This window comes from Pollicipes pollicipes, unplaced genomic scaffold (assembly GCF_011947565.3).
Source record: "Pollicipes pollicipes isolate AB1234 unplaced genomic scaffold, Ppol_2.1 Scaffold_4295;HRSCAF=5057_pilon_pilon_pilon, whole genome shotgun sequence".
Taxonomy (NCBI): domain Eukaryota; kingdom Metazoa; phylum Arthropoda; class Thecostraca; order Pollicipedomorpha; family Pollicipedidae; genus Pollicipes; species Pollicipes pollicipes.
In genome coordinates this window covers 25,521,278-25,548,760 of record NW_023596461.1, presented here as the reverse complement: position 1 = coordinate 25,548,760, position 27,483 = coordinate 25,521,278, and the positions used below count along the sequence as shown (strand labels likewise).

The 27,483-nt window shown below is 50.2% G+C and overlaps 1 protein-coding gene across 2 annotated transcripts in view; it reads right to left on the bottom strand.

Annotated features, from left to right (window-relative positions):
- The window catches only part of LOC119097646 (uncharacterized), a 54,894-nt gene extending 28,636 nt beyond the window's left edge, over window positions 1–26,258 (bottom strand). The window contains exons 1-4 of one of the 2 annotated variants that reach the window (XM_037220685.1): window positions 26,169–26,258; window positions 21,040–21,192; window positions 11,373–12,165; window positions 8,850–8,959 (exon numbers count right to left, since the gene is read on the bottom strand). In XM_037220685.1, coding sequence (XP_037076580.1) covers window positions 8,850–8,959; window positions 11,373–12,009 — 747 coding nt within the window. In that variant the 5' untranslated portion in view covers window positions 12,010–12,165; window positions 21,040–21,192; window positions 26,169–26,258. Of the gene's footprint in view, window positions 1–8,849; window positions 8,960–11,372; window positions 12,166–16,473; window positions 16,552–21,039; window positions 21,193–26,168 lie in introns of those variants that run through there. The other variant, XM_037220686.1, reaches the window with a different exon arrangement.
- Between the last annotated feature and the right edge of the window lie 1,225 nt (window positions 26,259–27,483).

Genomic DNA, 27,483 nt, shown 5'->3' with positions numbered 1-27,483 from the left:
GAAGCACCCGTGAGAATCATTTCACGCAGAGACGCCCAGACCAGAACGCGACTAACAAGCAAAACCACAATCTTGTGCAAAGGCATGGGCGAGGTAGATCGTAAAATTTCCAATTAAATGACCATCAGAAAAAGGATACTAACAACCAACGTACAGACAGTTTCTTGGTCTCTTCTCCACCGCTGAGCACTGACGATCGGCTTACAGATGTTCGTTGCAGCGTGGTGTCACGGGAAGCCCTGAATTTAGCTGCGTACATAATGAAACATTTGTGTGGCGTTGGTGCACGAGTATACGTATGTCTGTTTATGTATGCGTGTATACCTGCGCATATGTGTATTCTTGTATGTTGTGATAGATGAATAAATGAAGTCAATATATACATATATATATATATATATATATATATATATATATATATATATATATATGTATATATGAATGTGCATGTATAAATTTATGCATGCATGCATGTGCGTAAGAACGTACGTTGTATGAATCTATGTATGCATGTATGCATTCATGTATGTTTTGACATGTAAATAAATGAAATCAAAATATGGCTTCACATAGGTGGAAGTGTGTCGGTGGATTTTGTTGCAGGAGAAAGAAGCACGGTTGAGTTCGACAATGGTTAAAATTTGTGCGGCTATGCATGATATTTCCTATGCTTAGATAAATCACCCATGGAAGCACGATGCGTTACAATCAAGCTGTCGCTGATTTGACGGTTATTTCCTGGTAATTATGAAACAACATAAACGGAAACCTATGCGTTCAATCAAACATTGCATGTCGACCATTAGCCTTTCTCAAATATGTAAAAGTATTCCATCAGGTAGCTTAAGATATGGTACCGTTCGAGTCCTCCACGTCTCTGCCCGGCAGGACTGGAACATATCGCCCGATGAGGAATGGCTGATTGAAGGGTTTCCTGAAGAATCTTCGTTTAAGGGAAGTGCAATCATGGACGAGGGAGAGTTGATTAATGGCTTGGTGGGCCAACCGGCCTAACTTGACGTTTGCGTCTGTCTTGCTACCCCCGAACCATGAGTACTTGACGATCCATGGCAAACAGCAGATGTGTTTCCTGGAATCGGGCCTTCATTGTGCTGAGCTTGGATCAGATGTGCCTGACGTTCATTCGTTCGGTGTACACGAATAAAGGCCTCCTGACGGATTTTGGCCCGTTTGAGTCTCAGCTCTCAGATTCGGGGCATAGTTTGTTCAATACATCGCTAAAATGCTCCATCTGTTTGATGGCCGCCTCGGCCACACGACTCTGGTCACATCCACGATACCGACAGGAGATCGCCCACCAATCCGCGCAATCTACGCAATCCGCCACACCTTCACTCCGAGGTGAAGGCTCAAATTCAGCAGCTTGTCGAGCGGATTGTCCTGGAGAAATGCGATGGTGTGTGTGCCAACCCTGGGGCTCTGGTCCGAAGACGCTTAGGTGGTCTCGAGATTTGCTCGGACATGAGGATGGTGAACAACTGTTCATACTCCTCAATGCGTCATTGTTTGATTACACCATTGTATCTTGCACAACATTGATTGAGAGCCAATTGGAGACCGTTATGCCTGGAAATTGCGCTCACGAACACCATATTTGAACGACCCGACAATGACATTTTCTTGGCCTTAATTTATGCATGGCTTATGGAATGGCAGGATTTGAATGACCTCACGATGACGTCATGAATGTCAATGCGACTTTGAAATACTCTCACCGATAAAGCTTTTCCTATTTTTGCGGGTATGTAGCTCAGAAGCTATAGGGACTTATGTCTCAAGAAGGGCAGGATTGTGAACAGCACCGAAAGGTCTTCAAGATGGCTATTTCAGTTCAAATCCCTATATATATATATATATATATATATATATATATATATATATATATATATATATATATATATATATATGGAACACCCCCTTTACTCCTCCTTCCAGATGCCGTATGAGAAAAATAAAGATAGCGTTTTGAAGGTTTCGTCAAATCATAAAGAGTACCCACAACCCTTGTATTTTAGGTGAAATGTTACGTTACCAGAGGTCACAAAGTGTCAAGAACGGTCTTTCCCATAAATGCGGTTAAAACCCAAGTTAACACGTCCAGACGGAAAATGAGGACGCGAAAATGAGCGTTAAGCCTGTGGGGAATCTATTCCGACTATTTCTGTTCCCCCACATGGGTCGGGTGAAATCAGGTCACCGTTCAATATTGGTCTACCGGAAGCCTACAAGAACAATCCTTTTGCCACGATGTGCTTCTAAGTTTTCTTGATCAGGTGCAGCTGTGAGACAAAAATATTCCAGGTACAAAATAACATTTTAAGCCGGCGTAGAAGTCATTTGATGTCGGCTTAGTTTAAATTCATAAGCCGTCTTAATGACAACATTTTTAAGTGCTAATTGGGTTTAGGTGATCAGTGTCATGCCTTTCTGTGGCCAGAAACAGTGTAGTGTACATCTACAGGTACTCAAGATCGCACAGCTGTTCTTTACTTTATACAAAGCCCATTCGACCTTTGACAGTCTATTTGTAACAGGATGAGAACAGGTTCGTTGGCACATGAAATTATGTGTCATCAGTTTTACAAATACGGTAATGAAGTTGTTTCGCGCGGCGCACTCGCTCATCTAGCCTCTCCGCTACTGGCAACATAGGTCATTGATTTTGCATGATTTCATATGACCTTGCATGTCATCACGTGACCTATTGTAACCTCATTACGCATTACAATTATATCACATGTTTTCAGGGGAATATTCAAATTCTGTGTCCAAAACTGTCTGATATAACTTCCCATTTTGAACTCAGCAAGTGTTTTGCTGAAGGTATTCATAGAAACAGATCATGACCAGAGCCAAGATCATGTCCTTTCTGGTCATGTGATGGTTGTTTATGTAAATCACGTACAAACACCAAATCTGCACAACATTTTGTGCCAGTTTACATTAGTTAAGAAAAACAGCAAAAAGTACCCTGACTTTAGGTTACTGGCCTCGCATCTTATAACACAATCTGAACTAAATTAACTGCAGATACTATCAGGTTCTTTTACTATAAAAGTATAAGCAATAGCAAATGCCCCGTGAAAATGTTGCGTGTGGTCAATTTGTATTGAGGTTGATTTTCTTGACTTGACCTAGGTCACTGACCGTGATTGATGGAAACTTGAAATTCACACAACAGATTCCAAATTATTAGATAAACAGATGCTGATATTTATTGTTGCTGCGTGCGTTCCTTTTTGGCCTGTACTCGATAAATGGTAGGGGGAAGTCAACTTTCCCCGGCCGGGCGCGGGGTCAGAACTGGCCACAGCAGAATGCAATGGCTGATGGATATGCGTTACCCTCAAGAGCTTTTGGCCCGCTGGATGAAAACGTTTGGCACTTTTGTACACGCCATGTCCTGCTGTTTCACACAGCGATGCCGATTTGAGTCGCGTCCCTTTGACCACGTGGAATACCGCCCGCCAGACGGACAGCGCTACCGTCGGCGCCGTCATCACGAACACATTACTCACACTCCAGCGGGACTATTCTGTAGAGTCGGGGTCAACAGGCTTTCCTGCGGGAGTAATGACTCATATGAAGTCAGCGCTATCAAGTGGGTTCGAGACGCTCGTAGACCGCCTGTGGAGCAAATTAGTCAGAGAGACAGGCGGCTTTGTACCCAGTGCGATCGGCTGAGATTGGCCAATGGTGTCTTGAGTTGCATCGTTAAAACCGGAGTTGGTAATTTAGAACAGATCAAAGTTGTTATATCCTAGCAGCTCGTCAAAGCTGGGCGGGAATCGCCACACTCAAGTACCACGGGTGCACACTTCAGCGCTCGTAAACGGGTGCAGGTGGTGTGCGCGAGGTTCCGCTGGCCTCGTCTAGGACAGGCTGTTGAAACATTCTGCAAGTAAAGTTAGCGCTGTGCAGCGAGAAATTCTCTCACTCCGAGGCCCGTACTTCTCTGGATAGCCCTACGGCGACGGCACCGTTAGAGGAAGTGGCAATAGATTTCTTGACGCATCTTACGGAGGCGGAAGGAGGTCGCAAACATTTCTAAGCTGTAGTCAACCATCTTAAAGAGTGGGTTGAGATCTACCAGGGAAACATGCCGGAATTTCGTACTTTCACTCATTATTGTTAAATTGGGCGCGGGCAACTTGACCGGTAATATCAATTTTCTCGAATCGCTCAGAGAAGAAGAGATTCGATTTTAAGCAGACACTCCGGCGGGCGAAACCTCACTGGACTGTCTGCTCCTCACTGCGAAAGTAATACCTGTCAATTGCTTTGCTGTTTCCAGCGTGTGTTTTCTGAAATGCTTGCAAAACACTGATTCGTCCAAATGTTTGTGTAATAACTGATATGAAAGCGTAGTACTTTCTAGTTGCGGAAAATATACAAACATGAGACGGCTTGCATATATATATAAATATATATATATTGTGTGTGGGTGTGGGTGTGGGTGTGGGTGTGGGTGTGGGTGTGGGTGTGGGTGTGGGTGTGGGTGTGGGTGTGGGTGTGTGGGTGTGTATGTGTGTGTGGGAGGGGGTGTGTGAGTGTGGGTGTGTGTGGGGGTGTGTGGGGGTGTGTGGGGGTGTGTGGGTGTGGGTGGGTGTGGGTATGGGTGTGGGTGGGTGTGTATCAAGGGAGTTAAGAGCAACGTAAAAAATTACTGGGGCTTTTTGATTTCTCGCCTATGGCGTTTAGCACAGTGGCCGTTTTCGAAGCCCTTAGCTTTGGGAAACGGCATTAGATGGCCCGCGGTGACGCACTGGTTCAAGCTTCAACCAACGCGTTTCTTGGTGATTGGCTTTCGTCGCCTGTTGCGCCAAGTACCAATGTTTGTTTCTACCGACGTCACTCCATTGGTAGAGGTGCATATTTTAAGCCCGGACGTCCGCAATGTGTGGGTTAAAGCAACTCAAAAGTGGTATATTTAGTCCGTTACATCTGATTATAGCTATCAGCAAATTCCGCCGTCATCAGTTGACGTGGACTACGACTGCACTCTGGGGCTACAGAGAAAAGAAAAAGTGAAGTGCGGTGAAGAAAAAAAAACGTTGACGGACGTAATTTGAACTCGAAAATGATTAAATAAAACTCTTCATTATATATTGATGGATGCTGCAGTGACAATACATAGTGCTACTATCAGATATAACTGGTGCTCAGGTTTTACCAAAGTATGTTTTTGAAATATGTCCGCAAGATGTACATTCCTTTAAAACTACAGGTGGCAAGAGGGGTGGCAACCAAGCTTGTTAATGACTTAAAAGTTAAATTTCGATCGCTACCTGCCTCTCCTCTTGCTGGGGCACGGGTCTCAGACGCATCCTACAACAGGCTTCAGCCCGTACATCCTCATGCTGGGTCGTGAGCCGCGTCTGCCGGCAGAAGCGGGTCTGGGAGCTGCTGTTGCTGGCCGTGCGAGTGGCACCTCTGCCGAGCTACGTCGACGAACTGAGCAGCACATCCTGCAAAAAGCGTACGGTTTCGCCCGGGGGGGGGGGGGGGGCTGTGCGAGCCAATGCTGCAGGTCGCCAGCCGTACGACCGGAAGCTGAAGTTGTTCTAATGCTCAGCAGCGGACACGGTTCACTCATTACGAGGGTACCAGCCAAAGGCGAGCACTATAAGTTTCTGTGGCGATGGATGCCGGCCGCGTTCCTCGCAAAAGTTAGTGGCTTGGACTGCCAAGTCAGGTTGTCTGATTCACGTGGCGTGGCGGAAAGTTGATTGTCCGTACCAATCGGCTCAAGCCGCGGACCATTGCAGACAGTGAGGATGAGGAGCCGACCGAGTGGCAGCCGGCCGGGCGGCTAAGATCAGCGTGGGCACGCCTTCCCTGTGACGCGGAAACCGCAGGTGACAGGCGTGACGTACGCGGTCCCTCCCGCTCTGCTGCCCCGTACGCGTCACGGACGAAAGGTCTTGCTCCAGATCCTCCCACTCCGCTACCCCGCACTCGGTACAGACTAAAAGCCTTGCTCCAGATCGCTTTGGTTTCGTGGTTGGCAGCCGGCATGCTTATGCTTTGTCATTGTTGACATGCTCAGTGTTAAGTTTTGCTCCTATTAGTAGATATTCGGTTTTCGTGCTGTTTCGCTTGTGCCCAGCGTAGAATGCAAGCATTTTATCGAAAGTTGTTCTGTCGCGATTTATAACAGTGTTTCGAGTGTGCCGCGGCGGCGCGTTTGTGCAGGCAACGTCACGCTCTGTCCACACAATTTTTATATGAAGGGATACGGATTTCCTCGTATTGCATGCTCCTGTAGCAGTTTAGTGGTTAGTTTTAGGTGGCATTGGGGCGTTGAGGGCGAGGTCAAGGTCACCCGTGACAGTGACGCTCTGACCCTGATACCGGGCAGACGTGCTTGCACCGCTGTGTTGTCTAATATAATGCCCGACATGTGATTGCGTTGTGGATACCGAGTGGTGCGACGAAGACGTCACAAAAACAAAGCCCAGCACTGCTATTTTACGGGTCGTAAAAACAGACAGACGTTGGGTGAGTACAATACAAAGGATGCGATTGATTGCCTCGATAAATACAACACTCCAGATTTTTACAGCAATGCAACGTTTGTAAGCATGATTGTGTGGATGCATTCGTAAAAATCTCTACAGCGTGGTGTTTCCTATTTCCGAGTCAGAACACGTACTAAACATAGTGCTTAACTCGCCACTTGGGTCAAATACAATTTACGTACGAAAGCGCGATTTTTTATAAAGTGCTTCGCTGATGCTAGGGCACTAACAGCTGGTAGAAGACAGTTCCACGTGCGGGTGGTGCGGTGCACAAATGATCGGCGGGCCATTTCAGTTCGGTAATGGCTGTGTGGTTCTGTAAAGTGGATTTATTTTCGTGGCGAGGCTGTGCAACAAAGGATATATACGACGCAGTCACGTGGAGTGCAATATGAGAACATAGGCGAATGCAGCATGAGTAAGTGTTAAGCAAAGCTGAAAAGTATATTTTAAAACAAAAAGACTGTAAAACACCCCGGAGAATTATTCCAGAACCCAACATCAAATTCTGTAACACTTCCAACATTATCCCGGGTCATACTGGTCTACTGCAGTCACAAAACAAAATGGTTTAAGTAACAGTATGATCACATTCCAAGGGATTGCTCCACATTTGAACATTTCTTGGGAAAACACCATATTTGACAGATAAAGTTCACTCGCTCATATTGAAATGCTTCTAAGTACAAAAGACTGTTTTAAATACAAATTTTATCTACTTAGATGTCGCGCGCTGAGCATTCGTTCAGCTGTGGCTGACCTGGCGGACAAGGTTGTGAGAAGAAGCGGAAATTGAACGGCGTCAGGGTTCCCGCGTGTTATGCTCCACATTGCGGAGAACGGACAGGGGAGACACATTTAGGCTTGGACCTGTGCAACTCGCAAAAATGTTTAGGAAAGTGATACTTAAAATGTTATTGTTATCCCTCTTTAAAACTGACCTTCGTAATTTGCTCCTAATGGCCTCTGTAAGCCATCAAATGAGGCTTTCTTTGACTCTCCGCACCCGTGAATCACCATGAGGTCTTTTAGCTCTCTTCCCGTCTAAACATGAGACAGTCTCACCCAAGAGCCCCTCACAAGGGGACCCCATTTTGTCCACTGAATAGTTATTCCCTTTTGGCTCAAAATCCGTGGCGCCAACTATCCACAATATTTTCGTAATTGCCGAGCCGTGAGCCGCACACACAATTTTACCGTTTAGAGCCGAGCAATAAACCAAACATGGCCTCATCTGTGCACCATTATGTGAATGAGTGCAGAAGATGATTTAGCATTCTGTCCTCCGCTGTAAAAGGGCATGACACTTCGTCAGTTCTCTTCGCCCACGAGTTGGGGAGCGCGAAATGGTTAACGCAAGGGCGCATACAGGGGTGAGCACTAGGGTAGTGTCTTTTGCCCACGAGATGGCCACAACGCACACATCTGGTCCACGTTAGCCTTGTTTTAAGAGAAAGGTTTTATACATTTTGGGTTTCCCGGGAGTACATGCTGAACTCGCCCCTGACCGACCTACGCTGTTTCACAGAGCTGTTAGCACGACGCTACGGCACAGACCACGATGGCCAATTTTTATGGAACGATTGAGGCCAGACATCTGTATCCTGGATGGAATGGTTGTTCGAACTGTCGTCCTTGTGTGGTGGGTTTGTTGCGCTGCAATTAACACACCAGATTAACGACTCGGACATCCGATACGATGTCCAAGTTAAGGATTTACAAAATGGGTATCATCCATTATCAATGGCCCGTAAGCGTTAATGTGTCCTCTAATGTATTTTAAGACACTGCTCTGGGAACCTAAAATGTTTTGTCTACTTCATACTTGATTGGGATTTGGAGGCATGCTTTAATATTACACAAAAGCTGGCTGTTGTCCATCACAGCTGAAGGCCGTCTGCTGACACGGCTGCCCGAGCCTTGTGATTAAAGGGTTCTCATGGACATTACGTAAGCTGTTCAGTGCATTAGCTAGGAACATTACATTCTCATCATCCATTCTCCTGGTTTTTCTCCAAGGAATAAGTTTTATGCTACTGGCTTGTCTATGTTGTCTTGAACACTTTGTTCCGTGTCAGTGGCAAGCTTTGCCATCCACCACTGAGACTTTCAAAAGCGCATCATGGCATGATTGTTACCGCAACCTTTCTAATTTGGTTTCATCGGAGCATTTCGCTGGGATGGATTTTTCTGGAATCAGAGCTCACAATACTCGGCACCGTCCACGCCGTCCGACTTCATCTGACCTTGGGAAATGGCAGAGAATCGAGCCGACCGAGCAAACCGTCGTCGCTCTTGCCAACTCACCTGTTCGTGAATGTATTTGGTGGCTCGACGGTGAACTCCAGAGCTCGGGTACAACAGTACGGTCCTCCAATGCATGTTGAGAATTCGGATGGTCCCGAATACACCTTCGGCTGAAAATCATAGTGAGCTATTTGCATCCAGTGACGTCACCTTTACGGCGCTCTTGGCCTAGCTTATGAACCGAATCGAAGGTTTATTGATAGTTACGCGTGTGACTCTAAGGCGCTGAAACACGCCAAATATGTGCCACAACTACCAGGTGACAAAAGCTTTGCGGAACGCTTTAAAATAGATACAGTAGATACGGAATAACTTCTTTCTCTTGCTGGTGTCAGGTGTTAGCCAAATCTTCCTCAGGACTTGGCATGGCATGAACTGATTTATCTATCCGGGGGTCTTTAAACCTACTGCGGCGGCCAAAGATGTAGCGGGCCGAAGCGTTGTGACCAGGACGGTACTTCAAATGCTTTTGTCATCTGTGCAGGCTACCAATGATGCTGTTCACAAACAAAGCTTTTTGTTTTGACCAGCGTGACCTGTAACCTCAAGGGGTCCAGGCAAGGCGTGCTCATATGGGGTGTGTCAAGACCAGTGATTAATGTGTGCTGTATGGTTGCGCACATTAAGTCTTCGAAGGATCATTATATGCCAACTCAACCCATCGATAACACAACGATACCCCCCCCCCTCCCCCGCCGCATGCTTGTCGATAAGGTGTTCACGTGATAAAGACCGAACCATAGTAGCTGTAATTGAGATTAGTGGTTGGTTTACGTAACAAGCCATCAATGTCAGGTTTAAGGAAAAGGGAATATCATGGCTTTTGACATGACAATGACGTGGTTTCGTTTCTCGCTCCGCTGATGAGGTGACGCAGGTACATCTCCCGCAAAGTAACTGTTGGCGGGCAGCCAAGGGGCGTAGCGTATTAACATTTGTTGGAAGATTTTAGATGCAGAAGACAGTTTAGGTGTTCATGTCGTCTCTGCCTCTGCAGTCTCGCATTTGATTGGTCCCCCGTCCGTCGCTGCCCCTGAAGTTCCGCATCTGATTGGTCATCTGTCCGTCGTTGCCCCTGAAGTTCCGCATCTGATTGGTCATCTGTCCGTCGCTGCCCCTGAAGTTCCGCATCTGATTGGTCATCTGTCCGTCGCTGCCCCTAAAGTTCCGCATCTGATTGGTCATCCGTCCGTCGCTGTCCCTGAAGTTTCACATCTGATTGGTGATCCGGTGACCCTAAAATCCCACCTCTGATCCGTCAGCGATTGCTGGAAAATATGTCCTCCGTATTCCGTTATGACGGTCTCTAACTGCTGTTGTGTGCTTTTTCTTCAGTTCTGGCAGCCTCTTGCTAGAGTCTATGTGTTTTGTATTGAGTTAGGCGCATTCAATGACGCAAGCTTCGTCGAAATCTGAAAGGACGTCGCATAAAATCCACAACTTATTTTAAGCATGGCATGATCACTTCGCCACATCGTGGGAAATGGATGAGTTTCATGAACGACGACAATTTATTGCTACGAACAGACAGTTTTATGGCAGAAGATTCTGAAAAGTCTGCTCACACTCAAAGTTTCACCGAATGATTTGTTCTGGAGTTGCTAAAAGTTTGGTCACGAAAATAGCATTCCGCCCAACGAAATGACACCAAATTAGCTCTGTGCCCTAGATGTCATTCTTTACCTTCAGCTGCTATCATTGCCTGCTGTGAGCACTCTACTGTTGACACTTAAGCGCGATGTAAGCAGCTCCCACTCTCACATTTAGCCTGCGATATGGGTTAGCAAATATATAGGCCACAGCCTATGACTAGATTTAGCCCAACGTAAATGCTCAATAGCATTGTCTTACCAGAAAAGAACAGATCGATGCCCGTTCCTTTTCTGGTGCGTAAGACGGCATCATTAATGCCCAGGTCTGACCATCATTATTAAAATAGTCGCCATAAAACTGACAACAGAGCAGCACCATTTGAAGGTACCCTCCCATTTGACGGTACCCATTTGAAATCATGTCACTGAAGAGCGCCGTTTTGATCAACTGGCGTCTATTTTATCGGCATTTTTGCCAAACTAGCTGTACTTCACCAGGCTGGAATCCTCCCAGAGCTTCAAGCCAAACCATATCTGAGTGCACCATATGATTTCACTCCCTGCCCCACCCCTGCCCGCGTATGTAGACCCATCTGTCCATGTCTCCCCACTGTCCAATGTCTGTGTATGCGGCTGTCCGTCCCAGCCCTCTCCTTTCCGTCTATGTTCGAATGCATGTCACAACCTGTCCTTTTCCATTTTCGGTAAATCCGTCCGTTCCTGTCCCTGCAGCTTTACTTCTACACAGATTACCGTCCATCCCTGCCCCTGCAGTCCCACCCCTGGTAGGCCACTCGTCCGTTCCTTCCTGTGCAGTCTCACATCTGATTGGTCACCCGCCCGCCCCTGCCTGAACAATTCCACCCCTGATCAGTCACCGGTCCGTCCCTGCCCCTGCAGCCCACCCCTGGCCCTACCCATGCAGTCCCACCTCTGTTTGGACACTGGCAGAGCGAAAGCCGCGGGCGACGTCCACGTCCGGTCGCCATGATGCCTGGCGGGAAGGTCCGTGCCGGTCGTGCTCGCGGCGTGGACCTCGCGCGGGTCGTCCTCCTCGTCGTCGTGGCCTCCGTCGTCGTCGTCGGCGTCGGTGGCTCCGTCGTCGTGGTCGCTACGGTCGTGTCGGTCGCGTTTCCGTACGAATCTGTGCCGTTGCCGCACGGCTGGCTGCCGTTGCTGAGGCCGTCAGTGGTGTTGCCGCAGGACAGCGAGACGTCAGCCGGCGAGTCGGGCCCGCTCGTGCTCGCCTCGGCCTCCCGGCGGCGCCGCGGCGCCACCGCCACAGAGGTGGGCGGCAGCGGCGTGGTCGGGTCCCCGCCGGTCACGTTAGTGACGGGCTCCGTGACGCCCGTGACGTTGTTGGCGACGTCAGCGGTGCCGCCGTCGGACGCCATGGTCTCGGCGGTGGGGACGGGGGCAGCGGGGGTGGTCGTGGTGGTGGTGGTGGTTGTGGTGGTAACCCGCGGCCCGCTTGCCCCTTCGTGCCGCACTATTTCGTCGATGAGCTGCTGGCGAGCCCAGCGAAGTTCGCGGTCCAGCTCGCAGATGCACCGCTCCTTCGGCAGCATACTCCAGTTGGGCGGCGCCGGGGTGGTGGTGGTGGTGGTCGGTCGTCGTCGTCGTCGTCGTTTTCCTGGGGCGACGGCGGCGGCGTCGGGTAGTGGTGGGCGCCAGGGTGGTGGTGGTGGTGGTAGTCTGCTCCGTTACGATGTCGGTGGTGGTCTCTGCAAGCGGCCGGGTTACAGCGTCAGTGGCGCAGTCGGCCGGGTCGTGTTCCGAGCGGCGCAGGCTGCCGCTCATCGCCGATCACGGACTGAAGCACAGCAATAACAAGCACGCTTCGGGGAAACGCCTTGTGCGCTCGCCTTCTCTGCACAGACGCACAGAGTAGCACCTGGACTGGATTGATTGACGAGCCACCTAAATAACGAGATGGAGCCAGACAACTTGGACCATGTGGAGAAAGAACCCCTGAACAACGCAGCACGGCACATCTGACGTCTAACGCACCATTAGCACACAGGTGCCAATGGTACGCAGCTGAGTGCGATGACATTTGATGTAACTCCGAGATCAAAGTTTCAACTCACACACTAACGAACACCGAGTAACCGCTGGCGTGTGCTGGAGCGCCTGCATGCAAGCTGCGACGTACACCCGCGCGCGCACATGCATGCGGAACAGGACGCCATGACCAGCGGCATCTTAGTGATCTGGAGACACGATTGGGCTGTTAGAGAGGGTCTAGTGGATTGTGGCACTCCAGTTGGAAGCAGCCTAGGATTGGCCAGGTAGCGAGCGCCGGCGTGCCGTGGTGTGAGCTGCATTAAGACACCAGATGCATGCATAAATAGTAGCATCTTTTAAACATGGGTGTGAAATGCACATGAGTGGGCGCTGGTCCAATGTGCATACCTTTACCGCAATTCATTAGTACTAATCAGTCAATTTGCATATAAATACACCGGCAAGGCTCGGTCCCCCTTGTCTGACATTTGCATTAGGGGAGTATCCAGAGGTGTGGTTTCGCAAAATGAGTGGAAGAGGGGAGAGCCGAGCATTGAAAAGTGACGAAGCATGCCTCCAAAACACGCTATCACACGGGTTTCTCGCTGAATTTGGTACCTTTACTTTCAAAGTTAGAGGGGGGGGGGCGGGGGGCATGAAACCAAAGCTGTAGGCGGCGGAAGGGAGCCGGGCTGAAGCACATTAACTGAAAAAAACAAACTACACTCCTGAAAGTTTTTTATGAATTTATTCCGAATGGTTTGCATGGGTGACTTCAGATTTAGAGCACCTGCTAAGCATAACTTGTTGCGCGTACCCCGAACCCACCGCCCAAGCGCACCGTCCAGTTCAACAGATAATTTTTCCTCCGCTCTTTTGCCAGACAGGAATGCGGAGGCTTTTACGTGCCGCACAATGCTGCGGCACGGCCGACCCAGGCCTGGGTTGATCCTCATTGGCCGGTTGCCAGCTAGCCTTCCTATTTCAGTCGGGTCAAACAATGCGTCCGTTCTGGGACTCATACCCAGTGCCGCTGGATTACGAGTCCAGCATCTTTCACCTAGACCACGAAGGCGGAGGAGCTATTATAAAATTTTCGGGTTCGGGTATTTAATGGAGTCACCAAGCTGCTCCAGGCCCATCGCGCACACGCATACACACACGCACAAACAGATATATACATGATAGATAGAAATATATATATATATATATTATATATATATAATATATACATACATGCATGCATACAGACATACATGAAACATTCTCGGATAGCGAGGACAGCAGTCACTATCGTTTATGTAATTGTCAACTTTTCGATCAATTCCGAATCATCTTCAGGACAAGTGTACAAAGGTGCAATAGAATATAAGTACATTTAATGGACATCGCCAGACATGACAACGATCATAGTTAACACAATTACACATGACCTCTCTACCCGCAAACAGGACAGCTTGAAAAATACAGCCGGCTATTTCAACATCCAAGGTGAAGATTCGAGGAGGTCTGACTTAACAGGTAGTATTATTTCTTACCCAGACCTTTGTTCGTCCAATACCCTTCATATGTGCGTGACACTCACTTTAACATTGAAAAACTTATTTTTTTGTATTAGGGTCTTGTAGCACTTCTTTCGATCGTAGTATTCTAGAATCACATGGTATTCACCAAAAAGCTGCCATTGAATATCATGGGTCTGCGTAACCTCTGCAAAATATCAGGTTGTTTCATACGGAGGCTAAAAGAACTTTTGTCACGCGATTTTTGTATCTTTCAGGCTGTCCTGTTCGCGCACGGAGAGGTCGTGTTTAACGGTATTACTGTGACGGTTGCCATGTCTACCGATGTCCGTTAAATGTGTCGATATTTCATTGTACCTTTGAGCCCTTGCCCTGATGACACACAACGTATCGAAACGTCCACAAGTACATAAATGATAGCGACTGCTGTCTTTGCTACGAAGATTTTACTGCATGCTATATATACATATATATTTATATATACAGGCTGCATATATGCAGAGAGAGAGAGAGAGAGAGAGAGAGAGAGAGAGAGAGAGAGAGAGAGAGAGAGAGAGAGAGAGAGAGAGAGGGAGAGAGAGAGAGAGAGAGAGAGAGAGAGGGAGAGAGAGAGAGAGAGAGAGAGAGAGAGAGAGAGAGGAGAGAGAGAGAGAGAGAGAGAGAGAGAGAGAGAGAGAGAGAGAGAGAGAGAGAGAGAGAGAGAGAGAGAGAGAGAGAGAGAGAGAGAGAGGAGAGAGAGAGAGAGAGAGAGAGAGAGAGAGAGAGAGAGAGAGAGAGAGAGAGAGAGAGGGATATAAATAAATATATATATATATATATATATATATATATATATATATATATACATTAGCCCGCGACCCCATCAACTGTTTGAAACAAAAATAATTTACGATTTGTGCTCAAAAGTTGGAAACATGGAAATGCATTTAAATCCAAGGTTAGATTTGTAAGTGGCCCTGAGGTATGAACAACTAATGGCGGAACTATTTGGCCGAAGTTTTTTTTGTACTACACTGGTGGAACCATGACCAAAAGCCACATTTCAAACAACTGTGAATGAATGTGAAAATCGAGCACGTCTTTGTAATGGCCTTCGTGCTGCGCAGGCCGCTGGCTGAGCCATGGGTGCCCCACAGCCACATTGCAAGCGACGAGGACGCTCGATAGTTTTTATGCGTAGCGCCATAGGCACGGATCCAGAATTTCGTCAAGGGAGGGACACGCTTTGCTGTGATGTCCCCTAAAGCTTGGTGTTTCCTCCCTCACAAAACTTCACCATACTTCAGCCACTTCATTCTCAGATGCTCATTTTTCCATAGCGCTTTCAGTTGGCCTGGGCGCAGAGGCTCGGGTCAGCTATATCTGTCTCGATGAGGAGAGCATAACGCGTTGCTTACCTGCTGCTATCGGACCCTTAGGTGTTACTTCTTGCCTTCCACTGGCATTTTGTAGATGTATCTTCTCTGGTATCGTATCATTTATGCGTATCGTGTTTGCTATACCGTTCATACGTAATGACATCCGGTTCCACGGATTGAGCAAGTGTTCGGACTACCTTCCTCGTCCGGTGTTATAGTATTTACACAACGTTTCTGCCAGTGTCCTGTCCGGGCATCATCAGGTGTGCTGAGCCTCGACAAGGACTGGTTCATGTTTGTCTTGCAGCCATGCACGCGTCACAACCGGAATTCTCCCATAGGAAATAGCTGGGATTTGAACCCGATTCAGTTGCAAATATATTGCCCTACCAGCCTGGGCTAGTCAGTAAAGATAATTTTTCGATGATAGAACTTGATACCACTCATCTTCTGGATATTGTGGGGACTTTTCCACCAAATCGCTGTTATTCATCTTCTGGATATTTGGGGATTTTCCGCAGAATAGAGAGCCATATTGGACCGATATATCTACCTAGAATTACTGATGGGGCTATTAGCCAATGTCATATATGCTGCCTTCTCGGTCGTTCTAACTTGCCAGCGGTGTTCTCTGTAGATAATGGTCATATCATGCCACGTCGGCCGATGGTGACCATTTGGCCGTGCATGCTTTGGCGCAGCAGACCGATTTTTACGTTCACTGTTCACCACTCACCTCCAAGTTGTTCGCGTTGTCTAATCAGGCGATTTTATGTCAAAATGTCGGTCTCTGCATTGCGTGTTTGGAAAAAACCGCCTATCGTTCAACATTCTCACTCTGGACGGAACCGCAGGGGTAGGTAGTATCCAGGCCTCAGTCATTCTCGAGCATAATGCGTGTGCGTGCGTGCTTGCGTGCGTGCGTGCTTGCGTGCGTGCGTGCGTGCGCGCTTGCATGCGTGCGTGCGAGCGTGCGTGCGCCCGCGCGTATGTGTGTGTGTGTGTTTGTTTGTGTTTGTGTTCGTGTTTGTGTTTGTGTGGTGCTTTTCGATCATATGGTTGAAAGTTGGTAGATAATATAAGCCGTTTGATTCCAAATGGGGCAAATTTTCCATTAAACTCTTATCTGCTATGGTGACATTACCTATGTGCGCATCTCATCTATGTGGGATCTGGATCTTGAAGCTCGGTGGCTCCAGCCCTTCTTCCCCGGAGTCTCCACGCCGCGTCAACAAGTTTCGTGGTTGCGGTAGTTTGATGGTTGGGCCGCTCGACTCTGGACCCACCGGTCCTGGGTTTGGGTCCTCGTGACGCCACTGCCGCCCGCATCCCACAGGAAGCTTAATGCAGGCATCCCGTGTGGAAGCGGCCCTATCAGTCTGTAAGGCGCCAAGCCCCAATCACCTGCAGCCAAACATTACCCCCGTTGACAGGAGGTTCATGCTAGGCTTCAACGGCGAGTTAGAGTATCGCTTGTGCAAAAAGTAACCCTTGTGTTACTTGTGTCGGCAGCAAGTACGTGGGGCTTTGTTTCAACGTCAAATCCGCGCATGACCGGAGTGAACAGTGAGCTCGAACATTAACAACCACCTGCATCCACAATGACGCCGCATTTGCCTGTGTCAACAGCTGGCCAAATAATCGCCCGCGTCAGCAGTTTGTGTATCGCCCGTGTTAACAGCGAGTCTACACATGGTCCGCTGCCTCCTCCGTCCGGCCCGCGCCCAGCCAGCCCCAACGCGTGCAGGCCCGTTGCAGCGAGCCAGTCCGGAGCGCTGGACGCCACCATCCGTCTCGCTGTCGCGCCAGCTGCGCGGCAGGCTGCCATCCGTCTCCGTGTCGTGCCGGTTAAACGAACGGCCTCCAATGTCGACGTGTGAGTGCTGGGCTGGCAAATGACCGGCTGCACCGCCGGTGTCGGCGGGAGCCTCACACCCTCCGAGGGGGAGGGGGTGGGGAAGGTCGCGGTTGGACGGCCAGTCACCGGCACAGCACCGGCCGCGACCTCACCCCGTCCGACCGCGCAGCGCCATCTCTGAGCGGTACGACCAGGAGTTTAACTTTTTCTAAGATACTGGCCCGTCCGAACGCGGTCGACAGACGTAGAGGACTGGCGCACTATGCCCCCCTCCCCCTCCCCCACACTCCCCCCCCCCCACTCCCATGCCCCACCCCCACCCGAACATTACCATGAGTGTGGGGAAACGGAATCCTCTCAACCTGAAACCACGGGAGCAGCAACTTAAGGTTTTTTTAAAAGATTGGGTTCTCGTGACGTGATCTACATTTTTTCGTCTGGCAGGCCTTATTGTTTCGCGGGGCAAAGCGCCCCGGGGGGGGGGGGGGCTTTGCCCCGTGAAAGGCAGGATGCACACTGCCCGGTGAACATCGATCGACCATATGGATTACTAAGGTTGAGGCCAATTCAATCCACCCTGTTCATCAATGCACAAGGCTCCTGAACATCTTTGCACAAAATAAAAAAAATCCGGTGACGCCCTGTCTGGTATCAGTTTAGCGAATGACTGAATGAACAATGTAAAACAAATCGCACCGGCAGCTAGTTTAATAGCGTCATTTGATAACTGGTTTGTTCATTTCATTCACTTTCACGGTATCTTTTGGAAGTTCTCTATTGTTCGTCTCAATCAAAGACGGCAAAAAGGAAAATGTCCCCTCAAAATAAAGCGAACCATATCCAGTGGGCAGGTATCTCGAGATGGGGGGACTTATGTATTTTTTATCTTTTGCGAAGTTCGGTCGTTTTGAAGTCATCACACCAAACAACGTTGACTAAGCACGTTGGGCCGCAATGAAACGCTTTAAGTAAGGGAACTTGACTGTTAACCATGTATTTGTCTAGCACCATGTTCACCTCCACGATTCCACAATGCGAAATCTACAATGAGAGATATGGAATCCAAACGTATTCGCAAGGCGGGACAATGCCAAGCTGACGCCCACATCTCTGTGGCTCCAAAAAATGAGAGCCTGTGATGGGAGCCAGAAAGATATGCGATGCCACGGCTGGATTTTGTTGCATGTATATGTTGATGCCACACTAAGTATGACCTTTCAGTAGATGATAGATAAGAAGTGCGACCATGCGCAATTCTTTTCTTATATCGCTTTGTGCAGTATTAGGGGTGAGCGCACCAACGTCCCTTTGATGGGGAGGGGGAGGGGCGGAAAATCAGGATTGGAGAGGTCAACTGGAATTTGGAGGGTTACAGCCCTGACAGAAGGTAGTAATTTCAGCGGGAAAGCTATGAAATACGTGCATTTTCCAAGCAAGCAAAATGCCATTTCGTGAAATTGGGGAACAGCCCTCCAGTGGTTACACTCCTAATGTTCCACGGTGTGCTTAGGGTAGAGAAGGGCAACGCACCTACTCGAGGTAACGCGCTCCCTACCCGTATCTAAACTATTTATAGCTCTCGATGTAAACTGAGATTGCCAAAACATTTGAACTTGCGGTGCAACATTGTGTCTTTTTGTGGACACCTGGTGTGGATGGTAGATGATGTGTAGAACAAGAAAGTTTTTAGCGCTAAATGGAGTTTTGCAGTAAACCTGATGAGTCCTCTTGCACTCTACCTTCACGTTTTAGTGTCCAAATATGTTCGCTAGCAAACAACACAGGAGTTTGCTGGCTTTGGATTGGAAAGAAAATGTAACAAATCTGGCCAATGTTTGCTCAAATGATAATCATTTGCATTGAGGTACAGGTGGGGTAATGCGCCTCGCCAGCATCTCCAATTTTTCGACACCCCTACCAATTCAATATCATCCGCAAATTTTAGCACTTTGCTCCCTAATCCTATCTTCATATTTTTCACAACAGTGACAAAGAGCAACGGTCCAACACCGACCCCTGAGGAACCCTACTCTCTACTAGCTCCCACCGAGGTTTTGAACCATTGATCATTACTCTCTGCTTCCTGTCCAGCAGCCAAGCCCGCACCCAACCAAGAATTTTCCCTCAATGCCATGCAGTTTTAACTAATGTAGCAAACGTTGGTGTATCACCTTATCAAACACCTTACTAAAATCTAGATAGACAACATCTTAGCTACTTCCTTTATCTGTCTGACTAAAAACATGTTTCATGAAGTCTGGAAGATTTGTCAAACATGATCTACCAGAAAGAAAACCCCGGTAACTACTATTTAGCAAATGATGCCTATGTTAGTGTGACTAAATGCTAGCCTTAATGAATTTCTCTAAGATTTTGAATATTGACGAGGTCAAACTGACAGGCCTGTACATGCTCACAATTTTGTGGTCCCCTTCTTGAAAATCAGTATTACATTGGCATTGCACCAGTCCTCGGGTACTTGTGAGAAACTTAATAATCTATTTGAAAATAACATAAGATAATACTAACATGAGAGAATACTAGCATAACACGAGGGCTCGCAGGGTGTAAAGCCTGCTCAGAGCTAACTGCTCAGCATTGGTGGTCTCGGACCTACATAGACGCCCTCGTCGTCCCGGGGACCCCCGACAGGAGCAGCGAGTCCTCTCTGGCAGACCTTTGAGGGCCAGGCCTTCGCCCCGGGGCCTTCCCCGGCCAGCCCTCTGCCCCCCCCCCCCAACTGGACCGTTGATAAGCTGTGCCGAGGGTCCCGAAAGCCACTCAGGGCCTACCCGGAGGACGTGTCCTCCATGCGCCCCCCCCCCCCCTCAACCAGCCGGCTACGCCCCCGGATGTTTAAGTATGCACGAAATGCAATGCTTGCCAGCACCTCGCTCTTAGAATACAACCCCAATGTGAATAATGACATCAGCGACCCAAAACATTCGCAAGTTGTTGCCAGTTTGGTTTAAACTATGTTCGTTTTTGCTGGTGACTAAATATCCTAGATTCTGATACAAATTATCCATTTTCTACTATATCTTAGTGATGTGTTCCACGTACTCGGTGAAACCTCAGCAAGTTGGCAAGTAATGTTATTTTTCGACGTTTCCTTCGTGTATTTGGTAACTGAAGCAGACATCACAGTTAACGACTTCGTTAAACCGGTGATGAAAACGGTCGTATTGGCGGCAATAAGTCGATCGACACTGGAATGTTCATACTGGTTGTGATACATCCAGTTTGGTAGAAGTGTCCATTTGGTATACTTTAACGCATGTTTGGTGACTGGCTAATGGGAAGCCCTTCAAATGTGCTAGCTGCTAAGAAGCATGACGGGTGGGCGAGGCCGGGATAGGCCGCTCAAGTAGAAAATCCCATTTAAATGCGCGGAAGACTCACTTAGTGTGTCCTTCCTCGTAATGGCAAAGGCGTCAGCTAAAAAGGACGGCACAGAAGCACACGCAAATATCGGTGGCTTCACTACACGTAACGTGTTTGAAAAGACCAAGTCACGTTTATTTTGTTTTGCCACGAAGGGTTCCTGGAGCATCAGACGCCGACAGACACTGGATGTGGGAACCAACGGTGCGTAGGTGCGTGCGTATATTCCTGTTTGCGTGCGTGTGTGCGTGTGTGTGTGAAAACGCTTTTTGCCCATGGCGTTGTCTAGCTGTAAATAACGACAGCAAAACGCTGCACACTTCTCGGCGAAATCAGGGCGACAGGATGGCTTCGGAGAAATGAGGGAATTAGTTCATAACGGCAAATGTCTCGATCTGGTTCTATAGCTTGACCATCAAGCCTCCTTATTCAATAACGCGAGCATGCGTCAGGAGCCGCGGCACTTACCATTGCTTGCCGCGGCGGTGGGCTCGGTGCCATTCAGCGCGAAGGTCGTGTTCGTGCCGTTTCCCGAGAGGAGATTAGCCTCCAGGGAGCGCTCTGGCGAGGAACGCCCGGCCGGGACCAGGCGGCGCAGCAGTCGGACCTCGGCCGCTGTCACTGGGGACACGGCAGGAAAGCCGGGCGCGGCAGCGACAGAATCAGAATGAAATTACGGATGGCGGGCGTGTAGGCGACAGGGCGATTCGGCTGCTGACGGCGATGGATACGATGAACATGGCTTTATTATTCGGCAGAGCGGCGGCGCTCAGCGGCGCAGCAGGTACCGCTCCCGACCTCAGGCCAAATGCTGCTTACGCGTGCGCCACACTTCTCAAAAACTAGTTAGCCGCCGCGTGGGTGCAGCCATGGAAGTCAGGTCAAATGACGCCATGCAATGAAGGGGGTTGATGGTAAAAACTTCTCCTCGGAAGCGCCACTCTAACTGAGGTTTATCACATCTACGGTTGACGCTGCCGGCGTCGGTTCCGGGCCGCTCTGGGCCCGTCCCGGCCGGCCACGTGCGCCGCCTCCGAGCACGCGACCACATGACCAGACATGGAGCCAGGTTCGAGACGGGGGCGTTGGGTGGCGGATGGCAACAGGCCGCGCTGCGTTGTCCGCAGCACGGCCGCAGTCTGCTTTTGAGTTCACTGAATACATGCCCGCCAGGTGCTCGAACTCAATGGTGTAGCTGCCACACGCACTCCATCAGAAGGAGTATTCCGGGACGCGACAATAGACGTGTTGTGCACGTCGTGTGCTCTGTAGTCGGGCGCTTACAAGGCGCGACGCTACCCGCGACTGGCCGCTGCCGAGATGTCGGCGCCGGTCGGTGTGCGCTGGCAAGCGCGCTCCACGCGGTGAAGTAGTGAAGACCACGCCAACTGCACAGTTCATTTCTGAGCTATACTTTTTAGACAAGCCCCTCATTCAGGTTATGCTGCACTTTCGACTATGGGACAGTGGCCCTCCGTACACAGCTGGTTGCTGGTGTGGTTCTTGGTGTGTCAGAGGAACGCCACGCAGGATTAAGCGTTTCGCGCCGCACCCTTCTTAATCACGCGAGCTTTTTAACTGGTCTTGCATGTCGCCACGTCTGACGGACGCGCCTTCTTGATGCCCGGGCGGAGAGAGCAGTCCTTTCTGAACGCAGGACGGGGCGGGAGGGCGGGGTGCTCGATTTTCTTATAAATTTACTCCGAATGGTTTGTATGGGTGACTTCGGATTCAGAGTATCTGCTAAGCATAGCTTGTTGCGTGTGCCCCGAACCCACCACCCAAGCATGCCGTCCAGTTCAGCAGCTAATTTTGCCTCCGCCCTTTCGCCAGACAGGAATGCGGAGGGTTTTACGTGCCGCACAATGCTGCGACACGGCCGCCTCGGATCTGGGTTGAACCTCGTTGGCCAGTTACCAGCTGGCCTTTTCATTTCATTCGGGTCAAACAATGCGCCTACTCTGGGACTCGTACCCAGTGCCGCTGGATTACGAGTCCAGCATCTTTCCTCAAGACCACGGAGGCGGTTTAAGGTGAGCTTTATCATATTTTGTATATACATACATATATATATATATATATATATATATATATATATATATATGAATTGCGTACGCGCAGTAGTGCCTTCATTCTATTCATATGGCTTCGCAACACTGCTTTTTCGTCAGGACAGCGCGAGATAAACTTTGACTGTCACTCATAGGACGGACACTGGGCCGCAAAGCAGATATTCCAAGGTCGTGAGTACTCAGAACACACAGCGTCCTTAAGAAGAGCATGATGGAGGTGGCGTGATAAGGCTACTAGTCGCTCAGTAACGCAAACGTGCCTCTATGCTGTTTTTAGCGCCGGTGTTTGGAGGGTGAGGACGACATTAGCTTAACTTTTAGTTAAAAACTACCACGGTTTAGTAAACTTTCCAACAATACAAGTTTGTTTTAATTGAGCTCGACCATATCTACCTACCTCAAAGAAGCTCTTGTGGTCGTCGGAGGGGCTGCCCTCCGAGCGAGCGTTGCAGGCCGGATGGGAGGGGTTACGGACCGGATAGGAGGGGGAGTGCAATCGGGCGCCTTACGGCCGGTCGGAGGTTATCGTGGTCTCTGTAGCGGTGAGGGAAGAGGCGGGGACGGCCCATGAAGCTTAATACTTTTAAAGGTCATGCGACGCACGTCGTCACAGCCTTTTGTGGAGCGCTAGTGGCAGCAGAGCTCATATTAACGCTCAGGGGCCATGAGGCAACCAGGGTTCGATCCCGGGCCACCTACGTACGCCACCCACCACTCGGCTAAAACGCTTCCTTGCTATTAAGGGTGTAGCCCTGCCCAAGGTCCCCTGGCGACCCTACTTTTCCTGCTGTGGGTTTCCAGGACGACTTCTGTATATCCTCCTTTTGTCCCCTCTTGTTCTCCACAGTGCAGCCTATTCAAATTCCAGCTTTACTAAGAGGCTTTCCATCCCATACAGCTGAATGAAAGGAATCAATGACTCAGCTTCCCCTTTATAAGATCGCTGAAATCCCCAAAGATACCTTAAAGGGCAGTTAAGTGGCAGAGTGCTGCTATGAGGAAAGCGTTGATGAGAGTTAGGTACGTGGGCCTAAAACGAGCCACTGCTCAGTGGACCACTCCAATCCGAACAGTGAGGGATCATATCAAGAAGGGAAGCGGCCTCGAACAGGACGTCCGCCCGCGTTTACAGGGAAAGAAGAGGCAGACCCAGCAAAGCAACTGACAAGGCAGGCAGCCGTTAGGTTCGAATTGACAAGGATGTCAAAACTCCGTGGATCTGTTCTGTGAAAAACCAACGACGCTCACCGTCCCAGTGGCGAGAGAACGGCTGTCGAACTGAAGGGATCCTGGGCCCAAAGTCCAGACATACCTCAGCATTAGGCAAATCGGACAACTAAATTACGCTGGAGGTCTCCGGATGTATCAGGCTAGTATATAAAAATATTCAAGTCATGCATGGCGAAACTCATCCCCTTCCGGCGCCTCGAGGCGGTGTTTAACGCTGACGAGACAGTTCAACTAACTCATGGCAAGGCGCCTTAAGTGCTGACGGCAAAGCGTGCTTACCGTGCGCATCAACATGTGTCAGCCGAAAAAAGTGAAGACCGTTTCAATCATGTGCGCGGGGCACTCAATGGAAGGGTACGTACCACGTACGTACGTGCCGGTATTTGTCCACAAGACAGGAGGATGCAGCCCCACAACAGCCAGCGTTTGCCACCCGGAGACAGCTCCACTGCCTCTGGAAGCGGATGCTTCCCAAAGCTGTCAATCGGAAGTGGATAGACCATTTCCATTTCCCGTGTTTTCACTGCCTCCACGGGTATCGGCCGCCAGGCTAGCGTTCCTGGTGGCTTATGACCATCCCATCCACGTGTGCAAAGAAGTGGCCGACAAGGTGTGTGAGCCGTACTCCTTTGTCTACCCGCCGGTCCTACCCAAGACATGCCAGTGACAGACAAGGCTATTTTGGAGCGGCCAAGAAACACTTCGATAGTGAAGTACAGGAGTTCAACAGGAATCCCCCAGAACGGGCACAGTTCAAGGCTCATTCTCACTGGATTGTGACCTCCAACATGGACCCCATCGGTGAGACGACGTCTGCTGCTGCAGAGACCGGTGCAGTCGGAGAACTCCAAGCCAAGCTGGAGGAGCCTATCCGGTGCTGACTCAGCATCAACAGGAAAACGGCTCGGAACTGAAGGTTTAAGACGAAGCTGGGCACATGCCGGACAAGCTGCATCCCTGCAGAGGGCTGATTCGGTGATGGTTGTTGTTCATCAGACGGCAGAGACGAAGGACGGGAGACTCCTGGCGTGTCTCACCAGTGGAACAGAATGAGGGTTCAGCTGAGTATTCAGAATCCTTCCATTCTGTTACGGAGATGCCCAACTCCAAACGGCGCGGAAACACTCGGTGATCACTTCAATCAAAGTGCGCCACCTTCGTGAGAAAGAAGCACCTGAGAGCTCCGGCCAGAAGAAAGCACGCAAAAGTAAAAATGAGGGAGGAAAATGGACTAACCACGCTGGTGGAAGGGCTCAAATGCCTCGAGTTCACGAAAGCGCCATCCGCAGGAGTGATGTGTTTGGTATGCGCCGTACGGTACGACCGATCTTGAGAAATTGGCGATATGCTACGAGATTGCAACTGGGTCTGCGTGTCTTGCACAGATTCATTCAAGGTTAGAGGACCTACGCGCGCGATTTGTGCCGCTGGGAAGGGGACGGAAGCGGTGCCAAACATGCGAAACCTGAAGCATCGACGATAGCCGGTTTTTGAAAGCAGTGTTTGAAGGAAACGGTTATTAGTGTCGGAGTTCAAACGACGTGTCCAGAAGTTCACGTGACCTCTCTTGCTTTAAGAGTGTACGATTATGACGGCCGGTAGCAGACACACCGGTGTCCCGTGTCCTACAGCTGATTGACCAGCATTCTTTGACCCGTCGGTGTGGCGAAACATTAGCACCACCTTACGTGGTTCACCTGATGACTAACACTCGCGTCATTCACCCCACGCCCACACGTCAACCGTGACATGCCTTGACAAATACCGACCCATTTAGTCCAACCGCCGTGATGAGACGTGAGCAGTGTCCGCGTTCTGCAGCCCGCCAGCCGTTGTTATGAGCAGCGAGCAATGCTGCTCAACGGCTGCATCATGGCGCATCAGTTATGACTGCGTTTCACATATTGAGACGGATCCCATGCGAGTGGCGATTGCAAGTCCAATGGTGCGGTACAACATCGACAATAGGTTACCACTCAGCGCATAACTTGAGTGGGATCCAATGGGGCGCTACCAGGACCTAGCCACGGGAGCATTCAGCTCACCGATAACCCTTCCTTTCTCGGTTTCCGGTGGGAAAGTGGCACACGGAGACGCCGTCACACACCGCGACCTCAGCCGACGGACAATGGATGGCTCACGGAGACACGCAGCGCCCTCCACGGACAGCCAGATGGGAGCACACGGGCCGAGCGATGACCGGTGGCGAGCTCATAGCTCGCGGAAACAGAGACCCAGAGGCGGCCAGCGGGTAGCTCACAGGAGCGCCCACCACGTGCTGCTCAGATGGCTTACCGTAAGCGGTAGCAACAACGGCGACGAGCACGGTCAGCCTCATGGCGTCGGGGCCGGGAGGCGGCGGCTGCCGGCTGCTCCGGTGGCGCGAGTCCGGGCGCGGCTCCCCGGCGCAGTGACCGGTCACGGCGACCACCAGCCCCGCGCCGCCTCCCACACCAATCAATGGCACTTCCCATCTCTACGGAGACAGATCAACAGTGGGGTCGCATCCACGGCCGCCGTCGCCCCGCTGTGAATAATGTAGCCGGCTGATCGCCGAGGGACCTCACCGGGACAGTCAACGGCCACGCCATCAAGAGGCGCCGTGATCGACCTGATGACGGATCAGGTCATCACTCAGGACCTGACCAGCCGATGCTGCAAACGCTGAGATGACGGCTCCTTTGCACGTTAGGCGGTGGAATGCTCCACGTGTCTCCCTGGAAATAACCAGGCGCCGAGGCGGAGGCTGATTGGAAGCACATTGCCGTTCAGGAATGACTCGTGCATAGAGGGGTTTGGGGGCTCACATGCGACGGACCCGCGAGGTTCGCACGCGACATGCGTACGCCCGCTATACGGGTCAGTGCCGAGCGTCCCAATGGCTTGATATCACGAGTGTCGGATAAATCTGCATTTCATTCTGACAGTGCGCACGCTCGACGGAAAGCGTGCCTTTGAACTTGCTTTGGACGCAATATGAGCACGTACACAGACAACATTCTTTTGAATTCAAGGGTGTCTCAAGATTCTCTTCAAATCTAATTGAAAGTGCTATCGCTGCAGCACGAGATATAGATCCACCTTCATCTGCTCGCACAACTGGTCCGAGTGGGCGGCGTGGCTCGCGCACACATGTTATCATATCACATATACGCCTCCTCCTGGAGGACACTGGTCTCCGCTGCAATCACCAGCCCTGACGGCGTCGCCGCCTCGCCGCCTCGATGATCGGGCGCGGACAACGTAATGGAAATCAAAATACGACAGACGGATATACGTGATAAATAACTCCAGGTCGAAGACTAGTTCCCCGAGAACAGCCCGAGCACAGTGACGTCCGGCACTGAGTTACCGGTCACGCGGAGCAAAGCTATGGTGTAAAGTCCATCTGCTCCTGCAGCGGCCAGCTTCGGCGGCTCGTTAGCCGCGCAGGTACGGTAACGACCGCCGCTGGCCGCCCGTTCACCGGCCGCGCCGTGGCGTCACCTGCCCCCGCAGTCAAAGCGTCGCCCGCTAATTGGCCTGCCGCCCCGGCGCCCGTGCGCTTTGTTCGCCGGCAGCGATCGCTGGGGCATCGGGCGATCACGGAGGCGGATCAGCCCCGGACGAC